General features: G+C 47.6%; 1 protein-coding gene across 7 annotated transcripts in view; it reads left to right on the forward strand.

Annotated features, from left to right (window-relative positions):
* The window catches only part of LOC115653067 (gamma-secretase subunit Aph-1b-like), a 33,969-nt gene that overhangs the window by 5,156 nt on the left and 7,852 nt on the right, over positions 1 to 20,961 (forward strand). For 5 of the 7 annotated variants that reach the window (XM_030565743.1, XM_030565744.1, XM_030565745.1 and 2 more), the window contains exon 2: positions 8,593 to 8,763. The exons of the other annotated variants lie outside the window; for them this stretch is intronic. In XM_030565743.1, the coding sequence (XP_030421603.1) occupies positions 8,593 to 8,763 (171 nt within the window). The remainder of the gene's footprint in view (positions 1 to 8,592; positions 8,764 to 20,961) is intronic. 7 annotated transcript variants of the gene reach the window in all.

The following is a 20,961-nucleotide window of genomic DNA, read 5'->3' on the forward strand; positions in this document are numbered from 1 at the left end:
CTCTGTAAAATCAGGATGGAAAATAACTTTAATTTTTAAGCACAGATTCAAATGTCCCGTTTCTCCTCGATCACTCTCACTTGCTCTTGGCTTTATGACTTTCGGTTTTCTTAGGCAGTAGCACGGCCTGGATATTAGGCATAACACCCCCTTGAGCAATAGTGACTTTCCCCAGTAGTTTGTTGAGCTCCTTGTGGTTACGGATGGCGAGCTGCAAATGGCGGGGGATGATCCTGGTTTTCTTGTTATCGCGTGCAGCGTTGCCAGCCAACTCGAGAATCTCAGCAGTCAGATACTCTAAGACATCAGCCATATACACAGGGGCTCCAGCACCAACTCGCTCAGCATAATTTACAGGGTAATCAGATTCATAGAGCCCAGAGGAACCCTCTCTAGCCTTCGGTTCAAAGTTACAGCAAACAGGTAAATCCTCTTAGCAAAAAGGAACATTTACAAGTTGAGAAAACAAAGATAGAACTAACATGCCTTGCCTGGCTGTTACTTACAAGTTTGAGATATGAGAGACTAGTTAAGAAAGATTTGGACAGCATGGATTGATGTCTGGTCCCTCTTAGTCCCAAGAGCGAACAAACCCCAAAACAAAGAGCATACAAACAAGCCTTTCCCGCACCAAGATTTGAAAATATCTTGTGCCCTTATTGGTCCTTTGGGTCAGGTGTTAGCCAGGTTACCTGAGCTTCTTAACCCTTTACAGGTAAAAGGATTTTGGTGTCTCTGGCCAGAAGAGATTTTATAGTATTGTACATAGAGGGGCTGTTTCCTTCCCTTTATAGTTATGACAGCTCCTCTTCTTAAAGATAGATACTATGTTTGCCCTTCTCCAATCCTCCACGCTCTCACCCATCCTCCAGGAGTTCTCAAAGATTGCTTCAGCTAGTTCTGTAAGTAGGAACTAGTATGAGTTTCATTAGGTCCTGCTGACTTGAATGCATCTACTTATCTAAATAGTCTTGAATCTATTCTTTCCCTATTTTGACTTCCCTTCCTTCCCCTGTTAATATTAACCATGATATCAAGTTAGTTTGTGGTGGTGGTGTAGCCATGTTGGTCCCAGGGTATTGGAGACAAGGTGAATGAGGTAATATCCTTTATTGGACCAGCTTCTGCTGGTGAGAAAGACAAGCATTCGAGTTTATACAGAGCCTTTCTTTCTTCAGGTCTGGGAAAGATGCTGAGAGTGGAGACAGCTCGTCTCTCTCACTAGCAGAAGTTGGTCCAATAAAAGATATTACCTCACCCACCTGGTCTCATCAAGCTAGTTTGACAGGATCTATTTTCCATAAACCCATGCTGATTGGCATTAATTATATTACCCTCCTTTAGTTCATCATTAGTCCCATATCAGCTACTTTATTATCTTGCCCAGGACTGATGTCTGGCTGACAAGCCCATAATTACACAGTCATGCTGTTAATATTTCGAAAGATAGGCACATATTTGCTTTCTTCCAGCCTTCTGCGCCTTTTACACAGCATCTTAGGGCATTTTCAAAATCATCAGCAACGGTCCAACGAGCTCCTCAGCCAGCCCTCCTAAAACTCTTGGGTTCAAGTTATCTGGACCGGCTGTTCTTAAATATCTAACTGTTGTAGCTGCTATGAGACTTTCTCCTGAGAAAGTAGTGGGATGGAAAGTGATATTGTCATGATGAACCTACAACATCTGCCTGCCACATACAGAACTGAAATATTTACTGAACTCCACTGCCTTTTCTCATGATCATTGATAATGCTACTACTTCCATCTAGTAATAGACCAATCCATTGTCAGGATTCTTGTTCTTTTAAACATATTTTTAAAACTCTTATTGTCCTTATCTCTGCTGGCCACAGATTTCTCCTTGTGTCCCGTTTCAGTGTTCTACGATTCCTAACTTCTGATTTAAGTCCATTGCCATCCCCTTCTCCTTTCTTCCATTTGTTGTGTATTGTTTTGTTTTTGTACACAAGAGTGTGAGATGCGCACAACGCGGGCCAGGTAGATAGGTAAGCGGGACCTGAGAAAAAGAGTTTTCAGGTCTGGGTATATTTTCTATGGGTCAGACCAGCAGCAGTCCCCTGTGCCCCAAGAGAAGAATCTGGTGCAGTCTGGGTCAGAGAGGATGGGAGAGCTCAGGGAACAGGAGCTGAGCACCTCTGCAGATTTCAGGGGCTGAGCCCTGCAGCAGCTCCACTGGACAGCACTGGAGATGCAGACTTTTCCATCATGGGGCATGCTGGTGGGATAATTCACCATTCCCTTGTGCTGTCATTTACAGCAGTGCAATCATGTGCAATGCTGTCCATTGGCATTCACTCTCTTTGCAGCACCAGGCAGGCCAGACCCGGGCAGGAAATAAAATTAAGATTCAGTTTGGACAAGGCAGCTGGAAGCGGTAGGAGGAGAAATAACTCCAGTGCCTCCGTCATAGAGTCATAGACTTTAAGGTCAGAAGGGACCATTATGATCATCTAGTCTGACCTCCTGCACAAAGCAGGCCACAGAATCTCACCCATCCTCTCCTGTAACAAACCCTTAACCTATGTCTGAGTTATTGAAGTCCTCAAATTGTAGTTTGAAGACCTCAAGCTGCAGAGAATCCTCCAGCAAGTGACCCATGCCCCATGCTGCAGAGGAAGGCGAAAAACCTCCAGGGCCTCTGCCAATCTGCCTTGGAGGAAAATTCCTTCCCGACCCCATATATGGTAATCAGTTAAACCCTGAGCACGTGAGCAAGACTCACCAGCTAGCACCCAGGAAAGAATTATCTGCAGTAACTCAGATCCCATCCCATCTAACATCCCATCACAGACCACTGGGCATACTTACCTGCTGATAATCGAAGATCAGTAGTCTAATTCTGGCAGTTAATTTGGCAATCCCATCATACCATCCCCTCCATAAACTTATCAAGCTTAGTCTTAAAGCCAGATATGTCTTTTGCCCCCACCACTCCCCTTGGAAGACTGTTCCAGAACTTCACTCCTCTAATGGTTAGAAACCTTCGTCTAATATCAAGTCTAATCTTCCTAATGTCCAGTTTATATCCATTTGTTCTTGTGTCCACACTGGTACTAAGCTTAAATAATTCCTCTCTCTCCTTAATATTTATCCCTATGATATATTTATAAAGAGCAGTCATATCCTCCCTCAACCTTCTTTTGGTTAGGCTAAACAAGCCAAGCTCTGAGTCTCCTTTCATAAGACAGGTTTTCCATTCCTCGGATCATCCTAGTAGCCTGTCTCTGAACCTGTTCCAGTTTGAATTCATCCTTCTTAAACATGGGAGACCAGAACTGCACACAATATTCCAGATGAGGTCTCACCGGTGCCTTGTATAACGGTACTAACACCTCCTTATCTTTGCTGGAAATACCTCGCCTGATGCATCCTAAAGCTGCATTAGCTTTTTTAATGGCCATATCACATTGACGGCTCATAGTCATCCTGTGATCAACCAATACTCCAAGGTCGTCGTCCTCCTCTGTTACTTCCAACTGATGTCTCCCCAATTTATAACTAAAATTCTTGTTGTTAATCCCTAAATGCATGACCTTGCACTTTTCACTATTAAATTTCATCCTGTTACTATTACTCCAGTTTACAAGATTATCCAGATCTTTCTGTATGATATCCCGGTCCTTCTCTGTATTGGCAATACCTCCCAGCTTTGTGTCATCTGCAGACTTTATTAGCGCATTCTCACTTTTTGTGCCAAGGTCAGTAATAAAAAGATTGGTCCCAAAACTGATCCCTGAGGAACTCCACTAGTAACCTCCCTCCAGCCTGACAGTTCACCTTTCAGTACAACCCATTGTAGTCTCCTCTTTAACCAGTTCCTTATCCACCTTTCAGTTTTCATATTGATCCCCATCTTTTCCAATTTGACTAATAATTCCCCATGTGGAACCATATCAAATGCCTTAATGAAATCAAGGTAAATTAGATCCACTGCGTTTCCTTTGTCTAAAAAATCTGTTACCTTCCCAAAGAAGGAGATCTGATTGGTTTGGCACGAACTACCTTTTGTAAAACCATGTTGTATTTTTGTCCCAATTACTATTGATCTCGATGTCCTTAACTACTTTCTCCTTCAAAATTTTTTCCAAGACCTTTACATACTACAGATGTCAAACTAACGGGCCTATAGTTACTCGGATCACTTTTTTCCCCTTTTTTTAAAGATAGGAACCACGTTAGCAATTCTCCAGTAGTAAAGTACAACCCGAGGTTACTGATTCATTAAAAATTCTTGCTAATGGGCTTGCAATTTCATGTGCCAGTTCCTTTAATATTCTTAGATGAATATTATCTGGGCCCTCCAATTTTGTCCCATTACGCTGTTAGAGTTTGGCTTCTACCTCCGATATGGTAATATCTGCCTCCATATCCTCATTCACATTTGTCAAAGAAATGAATCCTAGACTATCAGGGTTGGAAGGGACCTCAGGAGATCATCTAGTCCAACTCCCTGCTCAAAGCAGGATCAATCCCCAATTAAATCATCCATCCAATTTTTGCCCATATCCCTAAATGGCCATCTCAAGGGTTGACCTCACAACCCTGGGTTTACCAGATCAATGCTCAAACCACTGAGCTATCCTTCCCCTCAAATGCATATATTTGAAGTTCACCTTCAGTGTAAGGTGAACATACTGGAAGAATTTGCTTCCCAGAAGGAGGGTTGTTTTATGACTATTGGGCCTACAAAATGTACCTCAATTGTAAACTCAAAAATAAGAAGTGAGTGAAAGTTCCTAAGATGTTACAATAACCATGAAAAATAGGTCAAGTTGTTTACAACATTGAATGTTGAAACAAGTGGCAGAGAACTAAAGGAGCTGGATTAGTCTAACCCAAAAAGGCCATGTTGATATAATCCAAGGACTATTGAAATTATGCTCGGTAAAACAGAAGGCTTGGAACCAGAAGTTAATATATCAAAATTGGTTTTATGGATAGTATGCCTAATTGGTGGACAAAATAATGAGGGGGATAAACTATGCCACCCTTGGGCTTCTTATAGAAACTTTTGGGAAAAAATCATCAGTTCAGTTCTCTTCTCTTTTCCCATCCCACTTTGCATCCCAGTTCATCCCCCTACCTGCCAGCACTGCAACTCATCTAAAGGACTTTCTTCATAAGGGGAACACCGGCTGGCCTTGCTCCTGTTTAAGGAACTTTGTTTTCACCTGTGAGTGCTGAAAGTCATCGCATTATCCTACACAATGTAGTCACAGCTCTGTCGGTCCCAGGATATTAGACACAAGAGAGATGAGGGAAAATCTTTTACTGGACCAACTTTTGTTGGTGAGAGACCTGAAGAAGAGCTTTGTGCACTCAAAAGCTTGTCTCTCACCAAAAGATGTTGGTCCTATACCATTATCCATAAGCTCCTCATTAAAGACTGAGGCAAAGTATTTGTTTAGATATTGGGCCATGCCTAGATTATCCTTAACCTCCACTCGATCCTCAGTGTTTAGCGGTCCCACTTCTTCTTTCTTTGTTTTCTTATTTATATGGCTATAGAATCATAGAATATCAGGGTTGGAAGGGACCTCAGGTGGTATCTACTCCAACCCCCTGCTCAAAGCAGGACCAATTCGCAACTAAATCATCCCAGTCAGGGCTTTGTCAAGCCTGACCTTAAAAAAACCTCTAAGGAAGGAGATTCCACCACCTCCCTAGGTAACCTTTTACTACTGGTTTTAATTCCCTTTGCAAGGTCCAACTCTGCATGGCTTTTGGCCTTTCTTACTTTATCCCTACATGTTCTGACCTCAGTAAAGTGGCCTTCCTTGCTAATCCCTCCCATCTTCCTCTCCTTGTAGGCTTTCTGCTTTTTCTTAATCACCTCTCTGAGATGTTTGCTCATCCAGCTTGGTCTACAACTCCTGCCTATGATTTTTTTCCCCCTCTTTCTTGGGATGCAGGCTTCTGATAGTTTCTGCAGCTTTGACTTAAAGTAATTCCAGGCCTCCTCCGCCTTTAGATCCACAAGTTCTTCAGTCCAATCCACTTCCCTAACTAATTTCCTTAATTCTTTAAAGTTAGCCCTTTTGAAATCAAAAACCCTAGTCCCAGATCTATTTTTGTTTGTTCTTCCATCTAGTATGAACTGAATTAGCTCATGATCACTTGAACCAAGGTTGTCCCCTACAACCATTTCTTCTATGAGGTCCTCACTACTCACCAAAACCAAATCTAAAATGGCATCCTCTCTTCTTGGTTCTTCAACTACTTGGTGAAGGAATCCATCAGCTATTGCATCCAGAAAAATCTGAGCCCTGTTGTTATTACTAGCACTTGTCCTCCAGTCTATATCTGAGAAGTTAGTCTCCCATAATCTCACAATCCCCATTAATGTTTTTAATGAAGTAAACACTAAAGAGGTCTCTATCCATATCCAAATCAGATCCTAGTGGTCTGTAGCACACCCCAGCCACTATCTCAGGGGAGGATCTAGTAGCTTTCTTTCCCACTAGGATTTTTGCCCAGACATACTGTGTCTTATCCTTTCCATCGCTTCTTATTTCTTTACAGTTAACCTCCTCATTGATATACAATGCTACTCCACCACCTTTGCCTTTTATTTCTGTCTTTCCTAAACAGCACATAGCCTTCAATACCGTACTCCAGTCATGACGACTATTCCACCATGTTTCTGTTATCCCTATAATATCCGGTTTCACTTCCTGCACCAGTAGCTCTAGTTCCTCCATTTTGTTCCCTAGGCTCCTCGCATTAGTGTACAGACATCTTAATTTTTGCCGTTTGGCTTCACTGACATTCTTTTCCCGGTTAGGCACAGACACTCTACCACCAGTATCACCAATTAGATTGGTATCTACACTACCCTTCCTCCTTATGTCATGGTGGGCAGGAGAGAACCGCATTCAGTGGGAGACAGCAGGGTGCGGAGCAGACAGGTGACATGGCAGCAAGAGACGCCAGTGCCATTTTGGGCGGTGAAGATAGGAGCTGAGAGAATGAGAGTTGCTCTATGCAGCATGAACAGGACGGGGGATGTGGCTGTGGAGGGGAGGTGTTGGGAGCCCTTTTGTTTGGCATGTTAGACAAAGTGAGACATCCCTGGCCTGGCTGGGCCTGAGGACATGGCCACTGGGACCTAATCCAGCCCTTCCTCTAACTGGTATGGTGCTGTGTGTGTTGGGCTGCTGCCCCCAGCTCTGCGGGCCAGCAGCCTCTGGGTCCTGGCTCCCCTTGCTGCCCCCTGAGTGTCTGAGACTGTGTGACCTGCGGTGACCGGGGCTGAGCATCTTTCACTTGCCACCAGGTGTTCCAGGTGTTTTCTATGTTCTGCTCTGAATGCCATGTGCTTCAGGTAGGGCACTAACTGCCCCAGTCTGCTCCCGGGTCAAGGAGCACAAGGGCTCATTCTGGAGCTGCTGCTAAGGGCCCAGTCCCTGCGCACTCTTGTTTGATGGTGTGTCTGTCATGGGGTGGGCATTGGATGTGGGGATCTCTGCAGGCTCTTGAGTTGAGTTAGCAGTAGGTTTTTCTGCCACTTCCCATGTTTCTGGGCCCCCCTTGCTCTGGGCACTGCATCCTGGTGCTCGGGGGGGAGGTGCTGCTGCGGATAGTAGCAGGAGAGCACCAGGCTTCTGCCTGGAGGGGCCTAGCACATGATCCGTCACGCTCTCACAGAGAGATGTCAGCACAGTTGTTTTCTCAGCTGGCGTATGGGAGTCACGCTGCTGGGGTCACTGCTTCCCCCAGAGTAATTGTGCCTTGTGCCTCTCAGGTGGTCCTGCTCTTGTTGTGCCCACAGTGGCCCTGCCAGCCCTTGGGACACTCTCTGGGGAGGAAGAATGCAGTGTAGGCATGGTACGCAGGTCATGCCCTCTGAAGTCAAAAGTCCGTCTCTTTCAGGCTCTGGCAGCAGCTAATGGTCCTGAGGACCAAGCCAGTTAGTCTGAAATAAAATAGCTGGTTTTTGGCAGCATCACAGAAACGTGGAAGCCCAGAATAGAGACTGGCTAACCCCAGACGTGCCCCAGGCTGATCCAGTCCTCATATCACCCAGACAGCAGTGTGGCTTCAGTGCCAGAGGAGGAATCTGTCTCCCATGAAGCGCCTGTTGGCAACACCTCTGGGAGAATGGCCATCAGCCCTCACCAGATTCCCCATGTATACAGGGCGGGGGGGAAATGTTACCTGTTCTCCCTAGACACACCCAACGGGGATCTCCTCACTGGGTGCTTGCTTGGGTCATTGCACATGGCCTCCGGCCCCATTGCCCGATTGTAATGCTCCTCGGAGCCCCTCGCTGAGAGCGCCTGTGTGAGCAGGCTCCTGGGGCAGGCTCCAGGACAGGCACCTATGGCCCCACCCTCAGCAGGTGGGAAGACAATGGAGCTCTGCAGATGTCCACCAGCTGAGACGCCTGCTGCAGGCATCCACACCTCTCCCCACCCCTAGCTCTGTCGAGCCTGACCCAGCTGGGAGCTGCACCCCACTGATGTGCAGATAGTGGGGCCGTTTCCACACTGCCCACCCGGGGGGCTATCTGCAAGCAGGCAAGCAGTGTGGTGCTGGCATGTTCCAAATTGGCCTGTCTTTCTCTTTCAGGGCCTTTTTCTGGTTGGTCTCCCTGCTCCTGTCATCGTTAGTCTGGTTCATTGCAGTTAAAGCCAGTGACCCAGGGGATGAGCCACTGCAGAAGGGCCTCCTGATATTCGGAGTCCTGTTCTCTGTGCTCCTACAGGAGGCCTTTCGATTTCTCTACTACAAGTTGCTCAGGTAAGGAGTGGGGTGCGGTGCCTCACACTACCTGCCTTTCCAGACTCAGTCTGAACTGTAACTGCGCTGCCTATTGCACAAGCCAGGACTTTGACACTCACCCTGCTGCCCCACCCCACTTGTCTGTTTGATCCACCTGATGTCTCTTGTTACCTGTTCAGACTGTGAGGTCTTTGGTGCAGGAACTGTCTCTTGTTTTTGTTATAGGTGTTTAGAGCCCCCAGCACAAAGAGCCCTGATCTCCCGCCTCTAGGTGCTCCAGCAATACTAATAGTAAATAGAATCATAATTGTGATTACATTCATCTAGTTTAAGGCCAGAAGGTCCATTTAAATAATCTAATAATAATCTAACAAAAATAAGCTTCTGGGTAGCACAGCCCACTGAATTTCCCCCAGTTCCCTCTGCATGGAGCTCAATAACTTTTGTGTTTGGCTGAAGCAGCTTCCAGAAAGACATCCAAGCTGGATCTGACTCCAAGAACTGGAGAATCCACCACTGCTCGTAGGAGTTTCTTCCAGTGGTGGTTCAGCTTCACCGTTAGACATTTGTGCCTAATTTCTAACCTGAATTTGTCCAGATTCAGCTCCCAGTGTTGGTTCTTGTTCAGCCCGTCTCTGCTAGATTAAAGGGCACTTTGGTATGTGAAGGTTACTGACACACTATAAGCAAATCAGCTCTCCATTGTCTTGTTGATAAGCTGGAGTTGAGGCTGAGACTAGATCCCTGTTCATTTAATGCAACGTTCTTAAGAGTGCTGCTTTACCCCAAAGGGAAAAAGCCAAGAAATTAGCATAGTGGAAAAATCCAGTGTGTCTGAGACTCTGGCAATGCTTACGCTGCAAACAACCCAACCCCGACCCAGCACTCCTCTGCATCCCTCTAGCTTCCCTACTACAGCAGTGCCCGGGTGCTTGTGCATGCCTGAAATTGACCATTATCTAGGTGTCTGCATGGGAGCGGTGTCTGCATGGGAGCGGAACTCTTGAACTTTTGGCCTCTCTCACCAGGCGCTGGTGACTGTCCCAGTGTGTTCAGGACAGACATGGAAGAGCTGGTCTCCACTTCTGCCTTGAGCATGTGATCTCTGTCCAGTACTGGGAGGGTGAACAGTGCAGAGGGAGGTATGCAGCTCCGAGTGGGCTGGTGGAAGAGGTCTGTCTGTTGTGGACCATTTGTGATGGGTAATACAGGATCAGGGATGGATTGGCTGAGTCACAGGCCAGGATGCTACATCCAAACACTGGCCACAGTGGTCTTGCCTCTTCCCTAATGGCACTGGCCACCACCCTCCTCCCTGGCTACCCGGGGTAGGCAGACTTCCATCTTCAGTACTGGCCTAGGCATGCTGAGGGCAGGTGGGTGAAGGCGGGACTCCACAGGGAGGAAGCTGGGTGTCTGTGTTGCAGTAAGGGTGAGAGGACCAGCAGAGAGGGGCAGAACTGTGCAGGTCTTGATGGGAAGAATGGCTGGATTACTCCACTGCTGGGAGGTGCCGGCACCATTGTAAACACAGCTTTGTGAACATGGTAATGTGTATTGAACATCTGAGAGACTGGGGCTGACTCTGATGTCCTCATGCAGCTGGGGGTGGGGAGTTTTGCTTTTCCCTGTAACAGCACACGTATCCATCTAGTAACTGGACGAGAGCAAAGCGCTGCCCTCTGCCAGCTCCCCCCATCCTGCACAGACCCCCCCCCTCAGCTGAGCTCCCCAGGCCTGAAGGAGGGATGCGCTGAAGAAAGGGTGGAGTCGCTTGTGGAGGTGGAGGTTACAGCTTGGGCGAGGACTTCTCCTGAAGGGACTCTTCACGTTCTCACTTAGGGATGCGGCCAGAGCACTCTCCACTTCATCTATTCCTGACTGCCCCTTTGCATCATGGGCAGTGGGTGTAATTAGAGCAGTCCTCAGGCATCTTGAATTTATGCCAGGGACTGGTCTGATCCCTGGTCAGTCCCAGTTTCTGGGGACTGCAAAGGCGGTGCACAGCCAACTTCCCCTCCCTTCTAGCCCAGATCCGTAGGTAGAACAAAAGCATGGGGTGGTGGGGGAGGGGATGGCTTGAAGGTGATTTCAGGGCTCTGCCTTAAACCCTGACTGAGCTTGTAGAGGTGACAGGCAATGTGTGAGATGGCATTATGCCCACCTGTTATCATTTGGGCTCATTCTGTGCTAAAAGGCTCAGACCCAGGTAAAGAGCAAGGAGGCAGTTTCTTAGAAGTTTGGGATCAGATCTTAGCAGCAGACAGTTTCTGTGTTCTTTGGATTCTGATCTTGGGTTCAGGATGCTCCTATGACTCCCACTCGAGAGGGGACGATAGCATGGCCTTGGTGGTTCACAACTCCACTTTTATAGAGGGCCTCTAGGGTGAGGATGGGCAGCAGCAGCCCCTCTCTTCACCTGGTCTGACACCCAGATCTGCATCAGGACTTGGTTGTCAGGTTCCTGATCTGCATTCCCTACAGTAGCCAGTAGGTGGTGATTGTGTATTACAAAAGTTCCATGTTTCCATCAGGGGAGGTGGGGTTCTGACTGCAAACGATTTGATCCTGAATGTTTGCACAAGGTGCCTCTGGCCTTGGCCCAGAAGCACAGAGTCACTCTGCTGGGAATTGTGTCCCTCCCTTGGTTTATAACCCTGAGTCACCGTCAGAGATTGGTAAGGCCAGAACGGGCCATTATAGACTCATAGACTCTAGGACTGGAAGGGACCTCGAGAGGTCATCGAGTCCAGTCCCCTGCCCTCAGGGCAGGACCAAATGCTGTCTAGATCATCCTAATAGACATTTATCTAACCTACTCTTAAATACCTCCAGAGATGGAGATTCTACAACTTCCCTAGGCAATCTATTCCAGTGTTTAACTACCCTGACAGTTAGGAACTTTTTCCTAATGTCCAACCTAAATCTCCCTTGCTGCAGTTTAAGCCCATTGCTTCTTGTTGTATCATTGGAGGCTAAGGTGAACAAGTTTTCTCCCTCCTCCTGATGACACCCTTTTAGATACCTGAAAACTGCTATCATGTCCCCTCTCAGTCTTCTCTTTTCCAAACTAAACAAACCCAATTCTTTCAGCCTTCCTTCATAGGTCATGTTCTCAGGACCTTTAATCATTCTTGTTGCTCTTTTCTGGACCCTCTCCAATTTCTCCACATCTTTCTTGAAATGCGGTGCCCAGAACTGGACACAATACTCCAGTTGAGGCCTAACCAGCGCAGAGTAAAGCGGAAGAATGACTTCTCGTGTCTTGTTTACAACACACCTGTTAATGCATCCCAGAATCATATTTGCTTTTTTTGCAACAGTATCACACTGTTGACTCATATTAAGCTTTTGGTCTACTATGACCCCTAGATCTCTTTCTGTCATACTCCTTCCTAGACAGTCTCTTCCCATTCTGTATGTGTGAAACTGATTGTTCCTTCCTAGGTGGAGCACTTTGCATTTATCTTTATTGAACTTCATCCTGTTTACCTCAGACCATTTCTCCAATTTGTCCAGATCATTTTGAATTTTGACCCTGTCCTCCAAAGCAGTTGCAATCCCTCCCAGTTTGGTATCGTCTGCAAACTTAATAAGCGTACTTTCTATGCCAACAACTAAATCGTTGATGAAGATATTGAACAGAGCCGGTCCCAAAACAGACCCCTGCGGAACTCCACTTGTTATACCTTTCCAGCAGGATTGGGAGCCATTAACAACTACTCTCTGAGTACGGTTATCCAGCCAGTTATGCACCCACCTTATAGTAGCCCCATCTAAATTGTACTTTCCTAGCTTATCTATAAGAATATCATGCGAGACCATATCAAATGCCTTACTAAAGTCTAGGTATATCACATCCACCGCTTCTCCCTTATCCACATGATCATCCAGTCTGACCTCCTGCATGGGACAGGCCAGTGAGCCTCGCCCAGTGATTCCTGCATGAAACCCAGAATGTCTGTTCCATGTTGGCAAACTGTTGGGAAGCTGGCTCTGCTTCCTGGACTCTGCAGGGTTGGTTCCCTGTGTGGATGGAGCCATGAGGCAGGTCGGCCCTGCAACTCTTCCAGTCATTCTTTCCCTGACTCTAGTACATCGGATTTGGATCATTTCACAAACGCTGTTGAACTCAGCCTTGCAGCCCCTCGGTGCAGGGCAGTATTAACTGCCCATGTTAGCAGGCAGGAAACTGAGGTAGGAAGTGGTGTGTCGGAGGACAACCACTAACAGACCCCAGATCTGACTCCCATTCCTGGGCTTTAGCCTGAAGGCCATCCTGCCTCCTGTATAATCTGCACAGAAAGTCCTTGCATTTGTGCATCTCGAAGCCCCTTGGAGCCTTCAGCTCAGGGCCTCATAAACAGCTTCCAGTCAGTGCAACTCTTATGTGGCTGGCTTGGCCACATCCCCTCCAGACACTCCCTGACAGGAGAATCCAGGGGATGCTTTAGGCAAATTGACATTGATTTGCAGGAGGGAGGAGGCGCAAGTGCCCTATTTTAAAGAGACCCCTTCCCCCCTATCCCAGACACAAGGGACTGCTGTTTTCTTATGCATGTTCCCAGGCATGTGCAATCTGCTCTGAAAATCCGATATAACCCTCAGACCTCTGGCCAGCTGCCAGCACTGCCCTGATCTGGGTAAAGTCTGGGCCCCACCCTCAATGAATCACCAAATAAAGAAATCAATTTGCAAACATCTAGAAGATAATAAGATAAGTAACAACATGGATGTATCAAGAACAAACCGTGTCAAACCAACCTAGTAACTTTCTTTGACAGGGTAACCAGCCTTGTAGATGGGGGGAGGTGATAGACATGGTATATGTTGACTTTAGTAAGGCTTTTGATACTGCCTCGCATGACTTCCTCATAAATAAACTAGGGAAATACAGCCTAGATGGAGCTACTATAAAATGGGTGCATAACTGGTTGGAAAATTGTTCCCAGGGAGTAATCATCAGTACTTCAGTCATGCTGGAAGGGCATAACGAGTGGGATCCCACTTGGATCACTTCTGGGTCCAGTTCTGTTCAATATCTTCATCAATGATTTAGATAATGGCATAGAGAGGACACTTATAAAGTTTGCTGATGATACCAAGCTGGGAGGGGTTGCAAGTGCTTTGGAGGATAAGATGAAAATTCAAAATGATCTGAACAAACTGGAGAAATGGTCAGAAGTAAATAGGATGAAATTCAAGAAGGACAAATGCAAAGTGCTCCACTTAGGAAGGAACAATCAGTTGCACACGTACAAAATGGGCAATGACTGCTTAGGTAGGAATACTGCGGAAAGGGATCTAGGGGTCATAATAGACCACAAGCGAAATAGGAGTCAGCAGTGTAACATTGTTGCAAAAAAAACCAAACATGATTCTGGGATCTATTAGCAGGATTGTTGTAAGCAAGCCAGTCAGCCTCACTTCAGTCCCTGGAAAAATCATGGAGCAGGTCCTCAAGGAATCAATTTTGAAGCACTTCGAGGAGAGGAAAGTGATCAGGAACAGTCAGTATGGATTCACCAAGGGCAAGTCATACCTGACTAACCTAATTGCCTTCTATGAGGCGATAACTGGGTCTGCGGATGAGGGGAAAGCAGTGGATGTGTTATTCCTTGACTTTATCAAAGCTTTTGATACGGTCTCCCACAGTATTCTTGCCAGCAAGTTAAAGAAATATGGATTGGATGAATGGACTATAAGGTGGATAGAAAACTGCTTAGATCATGGGACTCAACAAGTAGTGATCAATGTCTAGTTGGCAGCCAGTATCAAGTGGAGTGCCCCAAGGGTCAGTCCTGGGGCCAGTTTTGTTCAATATCTTCATTAATGATCTGGAGGATGACATGAACTGCAGCAATTTTGCAGATGACACTAAACTGGGAGGAGTGGTAGATACGCTGGAGGGTAGGGATAGGATACAGAGGGACCTAGATAAATTAGAGGACTGGGCCAAAAGAAATCTGATGAGGTTCAACAAGGACAAGTGCAGAGTCCTGCACTTAGGATGGAAGAATCTCATTCACTGCTACAGACTAGGGAATGAGCGGCTAGGCAGGAGTTCTGCAGAAAAGGACCTAGGGGTTACAGTGGACGAGAAGCTGGATATGAGTCAACAGTGTGCCCTTGTTGCCGAGAAGGCTAACGGCATTTTGGATTGTATAATTAGGGGCATTGCTAGCAGATTGAGGGACGTGATCATTCCCCTCTATTCAACATTGGTGAGGCCTCATCTGAAGTACTGTGTCCAGTTTTGGGCCCCACAGTACAAGAAGGATGTGGAAAAATTGGAAAGAGTCCAGGGGAGGGCAACAAAAGTGATTAGGGGGCTGGAGCACATGGCTTATGAAGAGAGGCGGAGGGAACTGGGATTGTTTAGTCTGCAGAAGAGAAAAATGAGGGGGGATTTGATAGCTGCTTTCAACTACCTGAAAGGGGGTTCCAAAGAGGATAGACCTAGACTGTTCTCAGTGGTAGCAGATGACAGAACAAGGAGCAATGGTCTCAAGTTGCAGCGGGGGAGGTTTAGGTTGGATATTAGAAAAAACTTTTTCACTAGGAGGGTGGTGAAGCACTGGAATGGGTTCCCTAGGGAGGTGGTGGAATCTCCTTCCTTAGAGGTTTTTAAGATCAGGCTTGACAAAGCCCTGGTGTGACATTTATTGACCTAATCTGGGACCATATAGAATATGGTTGCAACCAAAGTCCTGTAGTGGCACCAAATCTTGTATAAAAGGGGTCAAATGAGGTATCTAAGACCAGGTTATAGGTTGCTGGTTATGATTGTGCTGTCTGTATGCATGTGTCATTTTTTGTAGTTGAAGTTATGAATTTTGGCTCTATGCTGTCTGTACTTCAAACTTATGCTATGCTTCTGGGTGACATCCCAGACAAGTTGGTGTTAGCTCTTCCTAGCCTGTTTGATGGCCCATTAAGCACCATCAGCTATACAATTGACCCATTGAGAGAAGGCAGATACTCCTTGTAACTCAGCAGAGTATGCAGGAACTTGGTCATGTGACTCCAGACTCCATTTTGCTGTAATTTTCCACAGTAAGAACAAACAGGTGTTCTTACATCTGGAAAAGACTATAAAAGGCTGATGCCTCATCTCCATCTTGTCTTCAGTCCTGCTTCTAACTTCTGGAGGGACTTTGCTACAAACTGAAGCTCTGAACAAAGGACTGAATGACCCATACCACCTGGGGATGTACTCCAGAGACTTGATTTAAACCTGCAGTTTATTTAAACCTGCAGTTTATTCTATCACTGCTACAAGCCTGAACCAAGAACTTTGCTATTACTGTTTGTAAATGATTCCATTTAACCAATTCTAGCTCTCATCTATATCTTTTTTTCCTTTTATGAATAAACCTTTAGATTTTAGATTCTAAAGGATTGACAACAGCATGATTTGTGGGTAAGATCTGATTTGTATATTGACCTGGGTCTGGGGCTTGGTCCTTTGGGATCGAGAGAACCTTTTTTTCTTTTTTTTTGTTTATAACCATTTGTCCCCATGACACTGGTGGTGATACTGGGAAACTAAGGGAATTGCTTGTGTGACTTGTAGTTAGCCAGTGGGGTGAGACCAAAGCCCTCTATGTCTGTCTGGTTTGATTTACCTCTAAAGGTGGAAAAACCCCAGCCTTGGGCCAGAACTGCCCTGTTTAAGCAATTTGTCCTGAACTGGCACTCTTAGTTGGGTCCTGCCAGAACCGCATCGTTACACCTGGCTGGGATGATTTAGTTGGGGATTGGCCCTGCTTTGAGCAGTGGGTTGGACTAGATGACCTCCTGAGGCCCCTTCCAACCCTGATAGTCTATGAAGGCACAAGAAGTCATTCTTCCACTCTAGTCTGCATTGATTAGGCCTCAGCTGGAGTATTGTGTCCGGTTCTTGGCGCCACATTTCAGGAAAGATGTGGACAAATTGGCGAAAGTCCAGAGAAGAGCAACAAAAATGATGAAAGGTCTAGAGAACATGAGCTATGGGAGAAGATTGAAAAAAAATTTAATTTGTTTAGTCTGGAGAAGAGAGGACTGAGAGGCGACATAAGTTTTCAAGTCTATAAAAGGTTATTACAAGGAGGAGGTAGAAAAAACTGTTCTTCTTAATCTCCGAGGATAGAACAAGAAGCAATGGGCTTAAATTGCAGCAAGAGTGGTTTAGGTTGGACATTAGGAAAAAGTTCCTAACTGTCAGGGTGGTTAAGCACTGAAATAAATTGCATAGGGAGGTTGTGGTATCTCCATCTTCAGGGATTTTTAAGAGCAGGTTGGACAAACACCTGTCAGAGATGGTCTAGATAATACTTAGTCCTGCCTTGAGTGCAGAGGACTGGACTAGAAGACCTCTCAAGGTCATCTAGTCTATGATTCTATTTCCCATCTACCTTCAGGGCGTCAGAGGGCACCAGGAATTGATGACGCCTGCTGGACAAAGGTTGCCTCTCAGGCTGCCAATCCTCCTTCTTTGCATTTTGAGAATGGGGCCTTGTATGCAGCTCTACACACAGCATGAGAGACAGTCCCTGCCCCAAGAAGCTGACAGTCTAAGCCAGGCCTGCACAACTCGTAAAGCGGCGAGGGCCACATTACTCCAAAGAAAACAGCTGAGGGCCGAAACCCCCCGGCCCTGCGGAAACACAGACCCCCCACCCCCCCCGGCCCAGCAGAAACACTCCGCCCCAGCACCGCCCAGCCCTGCAGAAACAAACCCTCCTTTCCCAGTGCCGCCTCACCAAAACAGCTGTGGGCCAAAAAGGAAGGTTGGGGGTGGGGAGGTGAAACTTGATTTTAAATCAACCAGGGGCTCCCAGCTGAAGAGCTGGCTGGGAGCCCTCAGGGTCAAATTAAAGGGCCCGGGGCTCCAGCAGCTGCGGGAACCCGGAGCTTTGTGGGGCTGGGGCAGGGATTTAAAGGCCCAGAGCTCCTACTGCTGACCAGGAGCCCTTTAAAGCCTGAGCCCTTTAAATCCCAGCCCCAGCGCATCCACTGGAGCCACTGCTGGGATTCAAAGGGCTCTGGGCTGCCCGTGGCAGCGGGGAGCCCTGAGCCTTTTAAATCTCAGCCTCGGCCGAGAATCTCTGTGGGAGCCCTGAGCCCTTTGAATCCTGGCCACGGCTGAGATTTAAAGGGCTCTGGGCTCCCCACGGCTGTGGGCAGCCCAGAGCCTTTGAATCCCGTCCCTAAAGCTGGCCCTGCCAGCTGCGGAGTGCGGGGCCCAATTCGAGCATTTTCAGCGGGGCCCCAGCAGGGATGACTGGAAAAAAAAAAACACGTTTAAAAAAAAAAAAAGCCTTTCATTTCTTAACAACCAGTTCCCTGTAAAAGGTTCTGCCACAGTTTGTATTTTTTGAACCAATAGGGTTACCATACGTCCATATTTTCCTCCTGGATGGCAATTTAAGATCCAAAAAGCCTGACAAGTCCGGGAAAGTACAGATGTATGTTAACCCTACCTAAAGTTCTTTTTTAAAAAGATGTGTCTGAACTAGATATGAGCTCCGCCACTCCCTGAGGGTGTGCTAGGGTGCACGTGTGGGTCCCAGCTGCTCCCTGCCCACCTCATTGAAGCAGGTGTGCAGGGTTACTTCCCTGGGAACTACAGGGCACCAGTGCACATGGGGCTGGCTGGAGGTAGGGGGGGAGGTTGCTGGAGGTAGGGTCTTGCTGCAGGCTGGGCAAAGGGTGTGGGGCAGGCTGGAGACCGTGTGGGATGGGCTGGCTGGCTTCAGGCAGGGCCACCGGGGGGGTGCGGCATGGGTTGGCAGGGCTGGAGACGAAGGAGTGCAGGACTGGCTGGCTTCAGGCAGGGGGGTGTGGCAGGGGTTGGCTGGAGACAGGGAAAGGGCTGCAGGGCTGGCTGGAGACGGGCTGGCTGTGGGCAGCGGGTGCAGGGCTGGCTGCAGACAGGAACTGGTGCAGGCAGGGCAGGAGGTGCGGCAGGGTTGGCTGCGGGCAACTGGTGCAGGTACAGGGGGTACAGCCCATCCTGTATGGTGAGTGCCCCCTCCTCCTGCCTCCCCCACCAGGGTAGCAGTAGCAACCCGGGGCTCAGGAGCTATTTAAAGGGCCTGGGGCTCCCCTGCTTCCACTGCCCCAGCCCTGTAAATAGCTGCAGGAGCCCTGGGGAAGCGGTGTGGCTTCAGCGGCTATTTAAGGAATGGGGCGGCAAAGGCAGCTGGAGCCCCGGCCCTTTAAATAGCCCCCAGAGCCCCCCGCTACTCCAGGGCTCTAGGGGGTATTTAAAGGGCCCGGGACTCCCCTTCTACCGCCCTGGCCCTTTAAATAGCCACAGGAACCCTGGGGAAGTGGTGGGACTCCAGTGGCTATTTAAAGGGCCAGGGCAGTAGAAGTGATGGGAACTCCGGACTTTTTAAATAGCCCCCACAGCCCTACCCCAGGGCTCCAGCAGTGATGCTCTGGTGGCAATTTAAAGGGCCTGGGAGCCACAGGCCTTTTAAATTGCCCCCTGGGAAAGCTGGGCCACCCCGCTACAGCGCACTGGCTTTTGACGGTACACCGTACTGGGGGTTGGACATGTGGCCCTCTTAGGGGCGGGCTGATTCAGGGGAATTGGTTGAATTGGCCTAAAGCCAGCCCTGGCGGCTGGGATTCAAAAGGCTCTGGGCTCTCCGCCGCTGCAGGCAGCTCAGAGCCTTTTGAATCCCGCCACGGTCCGCACAGTGAGCCTCTGCGGGCCGCATGTTGTGCAGGCCTGGTCTAAGCAGACAGAGGGGCACCGTGAAAGGAAGTGACCTGCTCGTGGTCGATACACATCTGTACCAGCTAAACATAGGCAGGGATGGGATCCAAACGAGCTGTGACCACTCACAAAAGAGAGCTTGAAGTCACCGTGGGTAGTTCCCTGAAATCTTCAGCTCAGTGCACAGCAGAGGCCAGAAGGGCAAACAGAATGTCAGGAGTCATTAGGAAAGGGATAGAAAATAAGACAGTAAATAGCATAATACCATAGTTATTAGATAAATCCGTGGTTTGCTCACACCTTGAATACTGCATGCAGTTCTCGTGACCATCTCAAAAAGGAGATAGTGGAACTGGAAAAGCTTCAGAGAACGGAAACAAAGATGATCAGAGGTATGGAACAGCTTCTGTACAAGGAGAGTTTAAAAAGACTGGCACTGTTCAGCTTAGAAAAGAGGCAACTAAGGGGGAGATCTGAGGGAGGTCTATCAAATCCTGACTGGTGTGGAGAAAATGAAGAATAGAGACATGTTGTTTACCTTGTTGTGTAACACAAGAACCAGGGGTCACCCAATTAAATTAACAGGCAACAGGTTGGTGGAACCTCAGGAAAGCTGTGAGGAGGGTGGGGGGAAGCTGGGGTGGACCAGGGCTTGGGGATGATGATGATGATGATTCCAGGGCACACTGCATGATTTTAAGTCTGACATGGTACCCAGGACACAGAATCTTGCTAAATGTGGCCTAGTTCATAAGCCTAAACCAGATGGCAGTGAGGGGCCCGGCCTGGCTCTAAACACAGCAACCCTATACCACAGCATCTCCCTGTTTGGTATCAAAAACCCTTTCATGCCTGGGCTCAAACTGCGTGGCCCAGCGAGGTAGTGTCAGAGCCAGGCCTAGAATCCAGGATTCACAGCGTTTGAGCCAGAAAGGATCATTAGTCTAACCCCCCTGCTGAGTGCAGGCCAATGTCCAGCCACTCCTGTGCTGAGCGATTTACTGTCAGCCATTGATTCTTTTCTACCTTTCTCGGCTCGATTTAAAGAGCCCTTTAGTACCTGGTATTTTCGTCCCATGAGGGTCCTTAGTTGCCTCTCAGTCTTTTAAACAGATTGAGCTCTTTATCTCTCGCTGTATGGCATTTTTTCGGCTCTTGGATTATTTTTGTGGCTCTTCTCTGCACCCTCTTAATTTTTCAACATCCTTCTAAAAATGTGAACACCACAACTGGATGCAGTAGCGGCCTCACCAGTGCAGTATAAAGAGGTAAAATCACTTCCTCCTCTCTAATCACCTGTTATACATAGGTGACCACAGTGGTCTCCTCTTCCCTTAGAATCTATGACTCTATCTGACCTTCTGCAGAGCACAGGCCAGAGAACTGCCCTGAAATAATTCTAGAGCAGAGCTTTGAGGAAAAACATCCCATCTTGATTTAAAAATGGTCAGTGATGGAGAATCCACCAGCCCTTGGTGAACTGTTCCAATGGTTGTTTAATC

Source organism: Gopherus evgoodei, chromosome 6 (genome assembly GCF_007399415.2).
Source record: "Gopherus evgoodei ecotype Sinaloan lineage chromosome 6, rGopEvg1_v1.p, whole genome shotgun sequence".
NCBI lineage: Eukaryota > Metazoa > Chordata > Testudines > Testudinidae > Gopherus > Gopherus evgoodei.